The sequence below is a fragment of the Python bivittatus genome, unplaced genomic scaffold (genome assembly GCF_059951505.1).
Source record: "Python bivittatus isolate LINGU-HERP-01145 unplaced genomic scaffold, Pbiv_v1 ctg000020_np1212, whole genome shotgun sequence".
Classification (NCBI taxonomy): Eukaryota; Metazoa; Chordata; class Lepidosauria; order Squamata; family Pythonidae; genus Python; species Python bivittatus.
Window position 1 is genome coordinate 108,095,212 of NW_028277030.1, and position 14,863 is coordinate 108,110,074.

The 14,863-nt window shown below is 39.1% G+C and overlaps 1 protein-coding gene across 3 annotated transcripts in view; it reads left to right on the forward strand.

The window, feature by feature from the left end:
• Positions 1-14,863, forward strand: part of LOC103056703 (calpain-8) — a 56,992-nt gene that overhangs the window by 25,906 nt on the left and 16,223 nt on the right. For all 3 annotated transcript variants that reach the window (XM_025165461.2, XM_025165460.2, XM_007426283.3), the window contains 6 exons: positions 988-1,148; positions 5,291-5,466; positions 7,836-7,847; positions 9,739-9,950; positions 12,538-12,574; positions 13,702-13,767. In XM_025165461.2, the coding sequence (XP_025021229.2) occupies positions 988-1,148; positions 5,291-5,466; positions 7,836-7,847; positions 9,739-9,950; positions 12,538-12,574; positions 13,702-13,767 (664 nt within the window). The remainder of the gene's footprint in view (positions 1-987; positions 1,149-5,290; positions 5,467-7,835; positions 7,848-9,738; positions 9,951-12,537; positions 12,575-13,701; positions 13,768-14,863) is intronic.

Consider the following 14,863-nt stretch of genomic DNA (forward strand, 5'->3'; position numbering starts at 1 on the left):
GCACCAATGGAAACCTGAAGCTAATAGTATCTGTGCTAGCAGTGGGCATGGAAAAAAAAAAAAAAAGTCTCCCTCATATTTCACAATCCTGGCAAAAATGGGAGTTCTGCCCTCATTCTTCGTAGTGAACAACTTTAAAATGAAACATCCAATAGTGAGTGGTACCTTTAGGAACACATTAAATTAAAGGCATTTCTGAGTTTTGACAGTTTTGAGCAATGAGAGTTTCTGTGCCAGCTGCTTTTCATAGCTGGCAGGCTGCTTTCAGCATAGCAGGTCACAAATTGCACAGGCTTGCAAGTGGGGTAATATCCAGTGGGGTCCTTCTCATTCACCATTCCAGCTCCATTCAGTTATGCTTTTTTGTTGCTGCTTCACTGTGGTGAATTGGCAGTGCCATCTGCTCTTTGCCAGTACTACAAAACCAACTGCTAAGAAGAGAAGGGTGGTTTGATCAATCCATACTCAAGGATACCCAACAATTTGGACCTTGAAAAATCATGTGGGAAGCAGTTTCCAATTGTGGGGAATGGGAAGAGGATGATATTGGAGCTAAGGACAGCCAGATGGCCAGATTCAAGAAGTGGAATGACTGGGAATGCATGTGGTGACCATGATGCCTACAAATTTCAAAGCTTTGAAACCCCTCAGGTCTCTGCCACCTGCCATTTCTGTATAGACAGAAGAATTGTGGGGGTGACAATATTCTAGATCAGCAGTTCTCAAGTTTCATATCTTAAATCCTATCAATAACTGTATCAAAGAACTTGAGACCACTCCAGCTGAAAGAAAAGTCCATTTGTTCTGGGGAGGAAATGCATATGTTATTAGATTTATCATTTACAGGAAGTTTTAAAAACTTAAAAGTTAAGTGACTTCCTTGTGTTACCTAGACTACTTCTGAACCCCAATGTGGTATACAAACCACCAGCTAAGGACCATAGTTCTAAAGTCATAATGTATTCTTCTGTGCTTTTGTGGTGGCAGGATGTCCTTCTCAGATTTTCAAAAGCAGTTTACAAGACTTGAGATCTGCAACTTGTCTCCTGACACTCTTACCTGCAATCAAGTTCATAAGTGGAACATGGCTCTATTCAATGGAAACTGGCAACGTGGTTCTACAGCTGGTGGCTGCCAAAATTATCCAGGTATACAAAAATCAATTTTGTACTGCAGAAATGAATGCAGATTGTATTGGTGATCTCCCTGGGGGATCACTGTGGTAATTTAAATCAATGAATGAAGTATTGCTTTAATGCTTTTAGTATGAGAGATAAGAAAGTTAGTTCCAAGGAGTGGCATTCTCTGCTGTTGCCTTGGAATGTCCTTGTCCATAAATAGCTGTTCCAGAGTTACTGCTTTCCTGAAATGGATGCAAATTGTTTTTATTGCAGGGGGCATTCAATGGTTTTTTGGCCCACTTTAGGGCTTTGGCCAAGTTCAGATCATTCTTTGGGGTCCAGTTAAGAGCAGACATGTTGGCATCCAAGGGGAAGAGGCAGATGATATGGTTGCTGAGGTTGGCAAGAAATATGGTTACAAACAGACTGATGACTCTGTTTTGAAGCAAACAAGCAAGGGGAAGAGTTTGAGTTGTTGCTAAGCAGAGTAAGTCTCTAACATCTCTGAAGTTTACTGGATTTGGCTGAGCTGGTGAGCTGCACAATGTCCTCTGGCCATTATGAGAATAATGGTGGTGCATACAAAAGGTTAAGCCAGTAATTCCTTAAGCTTGCAAGCAGATCTGGTGACATAGGGAGTAAGGTGCTGAATCCTGCTGCCTGAATCTTTAAATTGAATTTCCTAGTGCTTTATATATCTGCCTCTTTTGGCTGGAAAAGACCAGCCTGCTGACATGGTTCATCCAGCCTTTGTGTCATTGATAAGATAACTCTTTTGGGAGGTATGGCAATACACAATGATGTATGATAACTATCGAGATCTATGATTGCAGTCTAAACTTTGGCAGTGATTGGTAATGGAGAAGGTTCACAGCATATAGCATTGTATCCTGACTCACTCCTGATTACTCAGGGATTTTATACAACCTGACTTTTAGGAGACTCCATACCGTTCATATGCGCTATTTGTATTCCTTTCCATATTTGTTCTCATATATCAAAGTGTTTAAGTTTTATTTCTACACACCATTCAGTTTTGATGTGGTTATAATTGCAGTCAAAAATTACCAACATTTTACCAACACAACATGTAACACAATAGTTGCATATTTCAACAGTCTAGCAAAGCAGTTTCATTTTTATTTATCGAATGCTAAATTAATCTCTAAATCTTTTGCTGTTTGGATCTCTAACTCAAATATATAATTAAAATGAATAGCAACATGGTGTGTTAATTAAACATTTTAAAATGATTTCAAGTGGGAAACAGTTTTCTCTAGGATTATAAAAATATGATGTTGGTTGTTAACAGCCAATCCTTGGTTAAGTCCGTTGCTATAAATAAATAGTTTTAGAAAGCTTTATGGCTTTCATCATGGTATAATGATCAAATCCTTCAGCCTCAAATATTTGAATATTTGCTAGAGTTCATAAAGTATTAAAGTATGAAAATGATGCTGTATTTTTTGTGGAATAGCATTCAGAGATAGCTGAATGACACTCTTGAAGAGGAGAAGTCAAAGGTAGAGAAAAATGTCTATATTATTTTAATAATGGCATTTACATCTGCAGATAATAAAGGTTTTGGATACATTGGCTGTGTTTGCCTAATACACTGGGGTAACATGGGGTTATCTAATTTATGGTCTGTTATGTGAACCAGCTGGTGTGATTATGGTTCAGTGTGTTGTGCAAACCCAGGTAACTGAATTAACTTATTAAGCCATGGTTGAATACAGTCACTTTGATACAACAGCAAGGCAGAGGTTTGCTAAGCCTGACTCCAGGTCTTAAAATCCAAAGTGACTTTCTCACTGCATTATTAGCCAAATGCTGCCACTGAACCAGCAAAAGGCCCAGCTTCTGGGCAATAAATTGGAAGATCAGCCATTTTGCCTTACCCTTCAACCTTCCATCATCCTGCCAAGGTCCTAGATGATTTCTTTCATGATTGAAGTCCAGTGAAGTCATCAGTGGCCACTGGCTGGCCAGGCATTTAATTTCGACTGGGCTGTGGCTGTGGGCACCTGAGGAAAGGCCATATGGAAAAATACCTCCCTAAGTCTTTTCTAATGCCTCATGACACTGCCAACTTTTTTGATGCTTCACAAATGAATCTCATAAAGACCCTGACCAGGTGAGACTTCAGGCATGACTTGGGGTAAGCAGGGAACCTGTACCAGGTGAATTGTTCCAGCTGTTGGCCTGATTTGCCAGTTGTCAGCCATGGAGTACCTTGCCAGGAGATAGCAGAGAATACATATGAGGATACCAGCAATGTCACTGCAACAAACCACATTTTGCTCTTAAGAGAGCATGCCATTATAACTCTTCTACCTCTGTCCACATATGACTGAAGAATATCTGAAGCTTCTGTAAGCAGCTTTTACAAACCACCACTATTCTGGCTTGCCTTAATATAGAACTGTTGTGCAAACGATAACAGTTTGTTAAGAAATATCTTAGTTTGATATCCTAGTTTCCTGTCTAACTAGTTTTTGTACAAATCCCAGTTTCCTGGATGTAGACACAGAATGGTTTCTTGCAAACCATGAAAGGAAACGTTCTATTTCTTCTTTTCATGTGCAAAGAGGAAAATGGCACAATGTCCATCTGGACCTAGCTATGGCTATGATATCTAAGTGCAGACTTTATAATTTCCCAAAGGATACATTTTCCCATTAACATCTGAATCAGGGGCACTGTGTCAATCCTAGTTTTGGGCTAATCCCATCAAATTCTATACTTTGGTTTCAATTATTTGAAGAAACATGGTATTTTATAATGAAGAAAACAAGACAATAAACATAAGCAATGGAGAACATTTTCCAGAGTGCCATGTTAGCTTATTTTTAATGTGCATTAGAACATGCATTTTTGAGCTTTGAGTATGAAATATTTCCCTCTTAAAATCTCTTGGGTATTAAACTATATTTTGACTTTGTCTAGCAATTGTGAGGGTTTTGTCATTATGTCCTTTTGTTTTAAGGCAATTCTGCAAAAGAAATAGTTTTATCTTTCAGAACTATTGTCTTAGTGGTTTCTTCTATTTTTCTATTTATTATTTAGTAATGTTATGCAAAACAGCTCTCCAAAGTAGCTCTTAGGTCTTCAGGAATCTAGAAAACTGCTGTAACTAGCAGAGTATGCATATGTTACACAGAATGCAAAAAAGAAATAAAACCATATATTTCCAGAGCATTTAATTTCTATACAGCTGCCTTAAGATTCCAGAATCTTTATTTACAGATCTGGTTCTCTTTATTTATTTCATCCAACTCTGTCAAGTTCTTCACACTCTGGAGCAGAAGTAGGCAAATACAGCCAAGATAATCAGATCAAAATCATGCTGATAGGACAAATACACCCATTTTACTTAAAACAACTGCTATCACCTCCTTCAAATGGGGAAAAGGTGCAAAAATTGCAGCATTGTCCCTGGAGACATTATTGCTGCCAAGGTAACAATGCCTTCAGACTTCAGACTCTAAGTAGGCTGATCCTCAATCTGATCTTATGAAATAAACTAATAAGTAATATGCAGTGACCACTGGAGCCCCACCACCATAGATAAATCCTCTCTGCATATATATCTCACATCTTATATTATTGGGCATTTTGCTAACATCTGGATATCAAGTGATAACAACAAAATTCCTTTTTGGCTCCCTGATAAATCATGCTGTACTTTTGTATGTAATGTGGAACCACAAAGCCACAGTAGCATATGGGCCTGGACATAGTAGCAGTTTAAATTTGTTAGAAGATTAAAAAAAAAAGATTAATTTTTTCAGCCACATCTGAGCATTATGTCCTACAGGATTTGCCAGTAATAGACTTTTGTGGATAAATAACTGGCTGGGGTTAATGACCATAGCTGTTCTCAGCTGCTTATTGCTCCCTTAGGAAATATCTCTCAGTAGTTCAATTGGGTTTTGCTTATTGCAATAAATATATAGCACAGCATGTGGCAGAGGTGGGAGAAAGAAGCATTAACTGTATAAATATAATGGGAAGGCTAGGCTGGAAATCACAATTAGGTTCACACCTAAGAGCTATTCCCTGCAGCTCTAGTGAGAGTGAGCATAGTTCACACAAGAGAAATTCTGCTTTCTTTTCCTTTCTCAACTCTGACAATTTTATCTATATTTATATTTTGGTCTCTGTAGCAACATACTGGACCAACCCCCAGTTTAAAATCAAGCTGGATGAGCCAGATGATGATCAGGAAGAAAGTGCAAGTGAGCCCTGCTGCACGGTGTTAGTAGGTTTGATGCAGAAAAATCGCAGGCGACAGAAGAGGATGGGGGAAGGGCTGCTCAGCATCGGCTACTCCCTTTATCAGGTTCTTGTTATTTTACTTCCTAGGACATAGGCACTTTTGTCCCAAAAGCCAAAAAGGATTCTGGTCAACATGCCAGTTAAGGTGGCTTGAGATGGCCACGGTGCCAGGTCTGGACTGCTGGTGCCTAGACTGGTGCATTCCTGCTCACTTTCACAAAGGAAGAGACACCTGCGTATCCTTTTTTCACTAAACATACTTTTTACTTGGTGTGTCTCACTCCTGTCATTCACAGATCCAACCTTCCTCACATTCACTCTCATACAATTTCCTGACACATATTCCTCAGAGCTTAGCTCACTCACCTGTTCATTTGCAAAAAGATGAACAATGAGTAGTTGTATGTAATGCTAAGCTAGTATTTTTAAAGAAAGGCTTGTTGAACAAACTATATGCTGTGGTTCTCAATGTGTTGTGCCATAAAGAATGGCTTCACATATTATGCTAAGGCAAAATTTATCTACAGATAATTTACCTATAGCAGATGGCAGGCTGTAATGTCTTATGCCCTATTCAGGCATTTGGATGAAAAGTATAGAGGGTTTCACACTAAACAGAGAATATGTGCTGTACCCAGTTCTTCCCAATCTCCAAGCATTTAGCTAGAGATCTCAAATGGCAATGTACTTGGGATGGCCTGGACAAGAGTCTCTCTCTCTCTCTCTGCTGTCAAGTATCCCAATAAAGTAATGTTGCAGGTCACACAGAGAACAGTACTTGGTTACAAGCAATTGTGGGTACAACTCTCTTTCAGATGGACAGATAGAGAGCTGAACAGGTGAAGAAAGGAAGAAAGAGATGGAGCCCAACGTGAGCCTTCCATGCATTGGCCACCAGAGTATTCAGTGGAAGTAGATTGGGCACTAGTATGGATTACACTTAAGATTTCTGAGGATTGCTGGCAGAACATATGCTCTAACGCAGGGTTCCTCAACCTCAGCAACTTTAAGGTGGGTGACTTCAACTCCCAGAATTCCCCAGTCAGCCATGCTGAAGTCCAACCATCTTAAAGTTGCTGAGGTTGAGGAACCCTGCTCTAACACATTGTGGGGATAGTAGATGTTCTCTTCTTTTTCATGACAATCACTATCCCTGTGAGCAATAAATCCAGCTGGGTTTTCTTTCCTGAGTTTATTATGCCTTGCATAATTAAGGCAGAGTTACTTTAAGTCATTTTTTCATGCTTCCCTCTTCCCCCGGGCTGAGGTTGTCTTTCCTGTAATGGTCCTGTTTCTTTCTCCACTTTCCCAAGATCTATTAGACAATAGTATCCTATCAAACCTGAAAACTGGGGATTCCAAGCCAAGGCACAGAATATTACCAGTGAGTCTATGCCACATGGTTAGGGCAGAACATTTGAGGATGACAATTATGTTCTTTGATAGTGGATCCAGCTTCTGTTACATGCCAAGTAGTTTGGAAACAAAAATGATGCAAGGCTCTTTTTTAACTGAAAGTGATAAGCCGAGAACAAAACCAGTATTTCTACTGGATAAGCAGTTTTTGTGATTGCATACTTACATAACTAGGACCGATTGTATGGCTGAATGATCAACAAATAACAGTATTTTACTTCATAGATAGTGTACGTCTTCCCACATGAAAAATAAATTATATACCTATGTCAGAGACTTGGAAAAAAATTGTTCTTTCTTCCATGCATAATTATATGCAAGAGGAAGACAAAAATATATACCTGAGACAACAGAAAGTGTTTTGTGGAAAAAGCAAAATCCTGAATAAAACTATGAACTACATTATTTAAGTTACAATTGAACCAACTTTATATAGTAATTACATAATTTTTAAAAAATCAAAGGCAAGATTAGACTAGACAGACTTAGTAAGAAACTGTTTTTAAATGGTTTATTCAGTGAGGCTTGTAGTCACTTCCCTAGTGATTTGTTACCACAATATTCACAATTATTGATTTAGCACTATGGAAGAATAGAGAAGTACACAGGTAGACTGGAAAGCAATAACTGGAAGAACATTGATGTTCTTCAGTTGAGTATGGTTGGATTTTAGATTCAAGCACATTACTGGATTTTCTAATTAGAGTACAGAATTTGTATGGCAAAAAAAAAGTATTAAAAGTGGCCCAATATCCAACATATAATAGTCATTAGGCATACAAATATTCAACTTCTCAAATACCCCAAACTGCCATCCCCCAAATGTATTGATTTTCAGTTCCGATAGTCCATGGTCATACTTTGGGAGATTATAGAAATTGAAGTCTAACACACCTGGAGAGCAGCAGATTAGAAAATGCTGTATTACATGGAGTGGGTTTTTTTATTTATCATTTGGCTGTTTGTGATAAGAGCAATACTTTTATCTTTCAACTGATCACTTTCTATGTCTTGCAGGTGCCCAAAGAGGTAACACTATTTTGGAAATCTGAATCATGAAAAATGGCTACTCCTTTTGGACTGAATATTTTTATCATCTTCTTAAATGTTGATGCTTCCAAACTGACAATTGACTGGGTGATATATGGGAACAATTAATATTTCTTGGGAAAATATGAAATATGGTTTGTAAAGCTCTTCAGATTATTAAACCAGTTTACCATTATATTGCATATCTAACAGTGCAGAAAGTACAACATAAAGTTATGTAGGCAACCATTTTCTTAACCTTTCTCTCTAAAGCATTTTTATTCCTGACTGAGTGGAAGAGATGGGAAAAAGGACTGATTTGCTCTAGAAGAAAAAGTAAAAACTTTGCTTTATACCAGTTATGCACTAGCTCTGTATAGCATACCAGAAATGCATGGTAAACATACTCTGTATTATGATTATGTCAAAAAGGTGTAACACATAAAGTAGCATAGAATGTTATGTGTAATTTAAATGCCTAATGCAGTAGTATCTGCAGGGGTGGGGGACAAGGGGGGGCCAAAATGACAAAAGTAGTACCTCACTACCATGCTTCATTAGATCCTAAGGACCCCCATGATCAATGTATCAAATGGGGTGGTTATGTGGCACTGGTAGTTAACAGATATCCTATCAGTAGATAATGGAACACACCCTGTTTTTAAACAAGTTCCACCTGGTTTGCATGACTGCCTTAATGAGTCATTCTTCAGAAAGCAAACTTAGGTAGTAAAGGTAATTTTTAAACATTGTTTGCTTGATTTTCATGTCTTTGTTCAATGTGGAGCAGCTAATTTGCTTTATAACTCATGCATGCTGTTGGAACAGATTTGTATTATCTGCTACACAAAAACTCATATGGTATAAGCTCAGTGAGTGGATGACCATTTAAGTCAAGGGAAAGAGTGTCAGAAAAATCAGCTTTGAAAAATGGCTCTTTTGACATTTTCACAAGAGAAAGTATTTCTGCAGTCTGCAAATCAGCTCACATTTTCTATAAACCCACAGTGTGTTCCCATTCATCATTCTGTAAGAAGAAAATGATTGGTTGATGGCAAAGAAAAATAGTGCAGAAACAAATACTGTGAAATATTTCAAGGCCAACGATATGCTAGTTAGAGCTGGCCAAAACAACACAGCCAAATATAAAACATTTACTTGATTTCAGTATTGTTATTACCAATAATGATAATGAACTGCTTTTTTTTCTTAGAAGAGACCAGAATGGTATGCAAGACAATAGTAGGACCAGTGTATAACAGTCAAAAGCCTGAGAGAAAAACATATATACCAACCAATAACAGTGTCAACTGAAAGAACAAAATCCCACTCAAAATCCCAACCAGATAGATATGTAGATATGTTTTTGTTTATAATCTTAATCTTGAAAATATGGAAGCCATCTTAGAGCTACCAGATCTAGCGTACAAAAATCTGGATAACCGCTAGATGGCAGTAAACAGACACAGAAGAGCATTTGCTGCTATCTGGTCATATAAATTTCCATAGCCCAGGTCTAATACTCCTACCATCCAAACGTTCTCCAGGAAAGATTTCTATAATATGATCTTGGCTACATTTGATCAGGGTTAGATTTAAGTTCTATGTTGAATTCAGTTTGCTAACCAAAAGAAAGAGGCAGCAACATTTTCAACCTGCAGTCATGTTCAGCTTTAATGAATCATCCTTGAGGTCCAGTAAGGTAAATATGCAAGATGAAGCCAAAGCCCTGCCCAGTATGCCAGTATATGTTGGGCAGGACAGAGTTAGGTAAATGAAATCCTAGCATGCATGAGTTATGCACCTGCTTGAAAGGAATATTTGTCACGCTCTCTATTTTGGTACCTATGTGCAATTCATGTTTTCATTCTTACTGTTTTTTTCTCATTAGTTAGGAAATCAAACTGATGTTCATCTAAGCAGAGAGTTCTTCTCAACAAACAGATCTGTAGCTCACTCAGACCCATATGTCAACTTGCGTGAAGTATCAAATCGCTTCCATGTGCCACAGGGAGAATATCTTATTGTGCCATCCACCTTTCAGCCTTTCAAAGATGGACAGTTCTGCCTTAGGATCTTCTCTGAGAAACAGGCTAAAGCTCAGTATGTATCTTCTACCACCACATGCCAAAAGGTGTCATGCCATTTTGTATGGAAGTTATTTAATATGTGTGCATTTGGAAGGGAGTGGTGAATCTGTGGTCTCCCAGATATAATTGAATTCTAATTCCCATGAGGTCTAGCCAGTATGGCCAGCAGTCTAAATGGTGGGATTTGTCATCTGAGTTATCTAGAGGATCACAGGATCCCAATTCCTGCATTCCAGAATGAAGGCTATTTAATCAAGTTTTTTGATCAAGTGATTACAGCTATAAAATAAAAAGCTATATGTGAAGTTGGTGGAGTGAACCTGAGAGTTGGGCAATGATAATTCTCAGTCTATTAATATATACAAATATAAAACGGATCCACAAGGAATTTAATGTTACTCAAGTATCCCTTTCTTTCAGTCTTAATTCTCCCTTTTCCCATCCCTTCCATAGAGAACTTCATCCATCTTCACAGTTGGAACAGTTTGGGGTAGAGAGATGATAAAAGAAGCAGAATGAATTATAAGGAAAGAGGTGAGGGAGCCAAAAAAGGCTGAGAACCAGGGGAGCATAAAGCAAAGACAACTCTGATCTGTAGGAAATGTGATGGTAAATTGAGTTGGAGAGACGTGAGAGGAGAGAGCTCTAAAGTGGAGTCCTTGGTGCTCTCTGAGCTTGGTTGTTTGCTTGCAGATGTTTCATTACCCAACTAGGTAACATCATCAGTGCTAGTGAGTGTGAGGTTTGCTCCCTGCCAGTGCTGGCAGGAGAGTGGTTTTCTCTTTTGTAGTTCCTTGATTGGGGTATTGTTTTCTGCTTGATTGTTTGTCTAGTGTTAATTCCTGCTTATCTGGGCGTAGGCTCCTGGAGAAGAGGTGCTCTTTGATTAGGGTATCATTTTCTGCTTGATTATTTATCAGGGGTTAATCCCTGCTTATCTGGGTGTAGGCTGCTTTTCGGTTATTTTTCAGACTAGAGTGAAAGTTAAGTCTATATTTAGGTGGAAATTATAGGTAGCAAGAAAGGCAAACATAGGCAGTTGAGCACACTAGTATTAAGTAAGAATGATACAATTTGACAATGGCTGTTATTTTTATTTTTTAAAGGTATTTATATCCATAGTTTTCAGGATGACTCACAAAAATAAAAGGAACAAAATACAATAGCAAAAATATAATTAAAACAATTATAGCACTGGAAAAAAAATCCAGTAAAGACCTTAAACCAAATACACTGTACTAAATATACACATTTATAACAATTCAGATTCCAAGATCATAAACAAAGTCAGAGTTTAAGGCACTAAAATGACCCTGTAGGAAATGCCAGGTGATTCTCACTTAGGAGGCTTGCCCACAATTAGGTTGCGATCACTGAGAAAGTCCTTTTGTTGGTCATCTTCACTTTGAAGAGCCTCATGAAAGGCATCCAAAAAGAAACTTAAGTTCAGGCAAATATATACAGGAGAAGGCAACATTGCAGGAATCTTTGGCAGTCTTCCTCATCCTGCTGCCTTCTTTTGGGAAAGGATGGGGTGTTTTCAGTTCCTATTTTCCCTCATTCAGCTTTGTGGTCAGGCAAGAAACAAGGCAGTACAGCACTTCTAGAATATTTTCAGGGCTCTCTGATGCATTTTAGATGGTGTCTTTCAGCTTATTTGCTTGCTTGCTTGCTTAATTAGATTTATGTGGTAGTTATATGATTCTGAGTGGCCTCCAGACCTCCAGATAGTAATAGGATTAAGAACCAGAAACACCAACAATTTCAAATATTCAGACACAAGGGAACAATCATCAATATAAACATTCACCCTCCAGGAAGGAAACAAATGCAACCTCTCAGACCTCAAAGACCTACTGAACAACTAGGTCTTAAATCCTTTCTGACAAGCTAACCAAGTTGGGGCTTGTCTGATATCAGGGGAATGGTGTTCCAGAGAAGGAGAGCAGTAATGGAAAAGGCCCTTCTCTGGGGTGCTTGCAGATGACATTTCCTGAGGGTCAGGACGTAGCTGATGAGCAGAGATCTCTGGGAGAAGGCAGTCCCATAGATGCCCAAGTCCTGAACATGAAGGGCTTTAAAAGTGACCAACGGCACTTTGGATTACACCAGGAAACAAATTGGCAGTTCTCAATCAATACAGAGGGTTCACAGGTGGCCATAATTGCTTGAAATGCTGCATTCTGGACTATCTGAAGTTTCTGGATGGTCTTCAAAGGCAGCCCCATGAAGAGCACATTGCAGTAATCCAAATGGGAAGTGACCAAGGCATGCATACAGTAAGCAATCCCAACCCAGAAAAAGGCCATAAATGGCACAAAGGCCCTCCTAGCCAAGGCTGTCACCTGCTCTTCAAACAAGAGGCATGGATCCAGGAGTACCCCCAGATTACAGACCAACCCTGTTTGGGGAGAGCCACACATGGGTTATTTTAACGAGCATTCCCCCGTCATTCTGCTATTCTTTTAAACTGGCTTTGAAAATGATTGCTTATATTTCAAGTAGTACAAGTTTATATTTTTGTAGCTTGTTTTTGTTTAATTGTATTGCCTTTTGAAGCTATAAACCACCATAATTGCAATGTTTTTCTTTAATTATAGAGAAATTGGGGACACTGTCACTGCTAATCCATATGAGGTAAGTAAATTAAGCAGAATCAAATTAACATATTTACTTTGAAATCCATATAAAAGTAATCCCATTATCAGGCAAACTGAAAGTTTACCAAATAGTGTATATGTTTCACATGTCTAAGAACTCTTTATTAGAAAAGGAAACTGGGAGATTAAAAGGCTGGCATTAAAACATGTCTGCCCTAGCTTTGTTTTCAGTAAGAGTGTGAGAGATGTCGGCAGACTTGCATTTCTCCGAGGTAAAGAAATGGTGTTAGATTGCAACAAGTGTTGTTTTCAAAACTTTCTGGTGGGTCCTGCACCTGGGGGGAGGGAGTGAACAAATTTGAGGGGGAGGAATCACAAATTTCTGGGTGTCCATAAGTGTTGCGAGGCAGGTGGGAAGAGACCATAGAATCTGAATACTTCTGACTCGTGGGGATATAGGAACTGGTCCATGCATGGTCCATGCATGGTTCATGGCTGAAAGGGAAAAGCGGGGCAGGCCTGGGTGGGGTGCTTCAGAGCCAGGAAGAGGAGATGGTGCCAAGCTTACCACTTTGGGAAGCCGCTGATAAAAATGGCATGCTTGCTTGGCTGCTGCCATCAATAATTATGTGGGTCGGTTTTCACAAAAATTATATTGACACCACAAATTTTGAGAAACCTGCTTGATGGGATTTCATAGCAAATAATTTTTGGAATTATAGATCACTTTTCACAGTTTAGTTTTCCCTCCTTACTGAAATACTCCAATGGATGGAAAATAGAAGAGAGATCAAATAGGCTGCCCAGACATTAACAAAGCTAGGTATAAGCTAAAATGTACCATACAACAGGGTTTCTCAACCTTGACAACTTTAGGATGGGTGGACTTCAACTCCTAGAATTCCCCAGCCAGCCGTGCTGTCTGGGGAATTCTGGGAGTTGAAGTCCACCCATCTTATAGTTGCTGAGGTTGAGGAATCCAGCTATACAGAATATGTCATAGAAGTCAGATTGGGCTGTTACAGCTAGTGTTGTTATGGCATATACTCTTGGAGAATGTATTTCCTGCAAGCTACCTGCTTAGTCAAAATGCCCCAGGAGTCTTCACTAGAAGCTCCGCCTTGCTTAGTAAAAGTATGCTATTTACAATCTCTTCCCTTTTAGCCTCATGTTACAGGCAAGGATATAGACGACGAATTCAAAAGTCTGTTCCAAAAGCTTTCTGGGGAGGTAAGCGGGAATTAAAGGTATAAATGAATATTCAAGATTAGATAAAGAGTTGATTTTACACTTTGGGGTATGTGGGGGAAGGCTTATAGTGCCTCTCTGATACTCTTTAAAGCAGTTGCACCCTTTCTGGGTGCCCACTGCAGCTGCAGCACAATCCTGTGAAAATGTGTGTTTGGTTCAAGGAGATGCAGGCAACTTCTGTGCTCTGAAGCACCTTTTCTGCCTCTATGTCCAAAGGGCTATGTGGTCAGAATGATCACATTTATTTATCGAATGATAAGATTTATCAACTGCCTCACTCCAGAGGCTCTAGATGGCAACTTTAAGACTTAGGTTGAGGAACCCTGCTCTAGATGGTGTACAAATAGGATCAACATGCAGTACAAATAATCATACAATAAAATACAAAATAAACCACAAAACAGTATAATAGCAACAATATCACCAGTGATGAAATTCCTTTTTCAGCTGCTTCATCTCCAGAGGCCATCTGGTATAGCCAGGTCTTAACTGTTCTCTGAATGACTGTAAGACTGGGACCATTCTTTCCTTGGGGTGCAAGTTGTGTCAAAGTAGGGGAGCAGTCACTGAGAATGCCTTCCTCCATATCTCTCTTTTCATAACTCCTGTTTGGAGGGGACCTTTAGCAGGCCCCCTCCATTCATCTGATTTGCCAGGCAGAATTTATTTGGGATAAGCCACCTCTAAGACAGCCAGGCCCTGAGCATTGATAACATTGATAACAATGATAACCAGCAGCTTGAACTGCACTTGGAAGTAAATGGTAGCTAATGCACTTATCATATAGGGTACTATCCTGAAGGACCATAACTTCAAGTCTCTAATCCCATTAGTACAGCATTCAACTGCACTCCAAACCACCCCCTTTAATCATCCACTAGACATGGTCTTCCTGACACCCACTCATCTCTTGGTGGTCCTCTGTCATCCTGCCTGAGCAGAATTCTGCCAGATTGTTACATGACATATTAGCCTATCAGCTATTGTATTTTTTAATGACAGAATTAACTTCAGGAGAGAGCATTTGGACCAAGGAAATTATAGTAGAGAGGATTAATCTTTTCTCTGATGATGA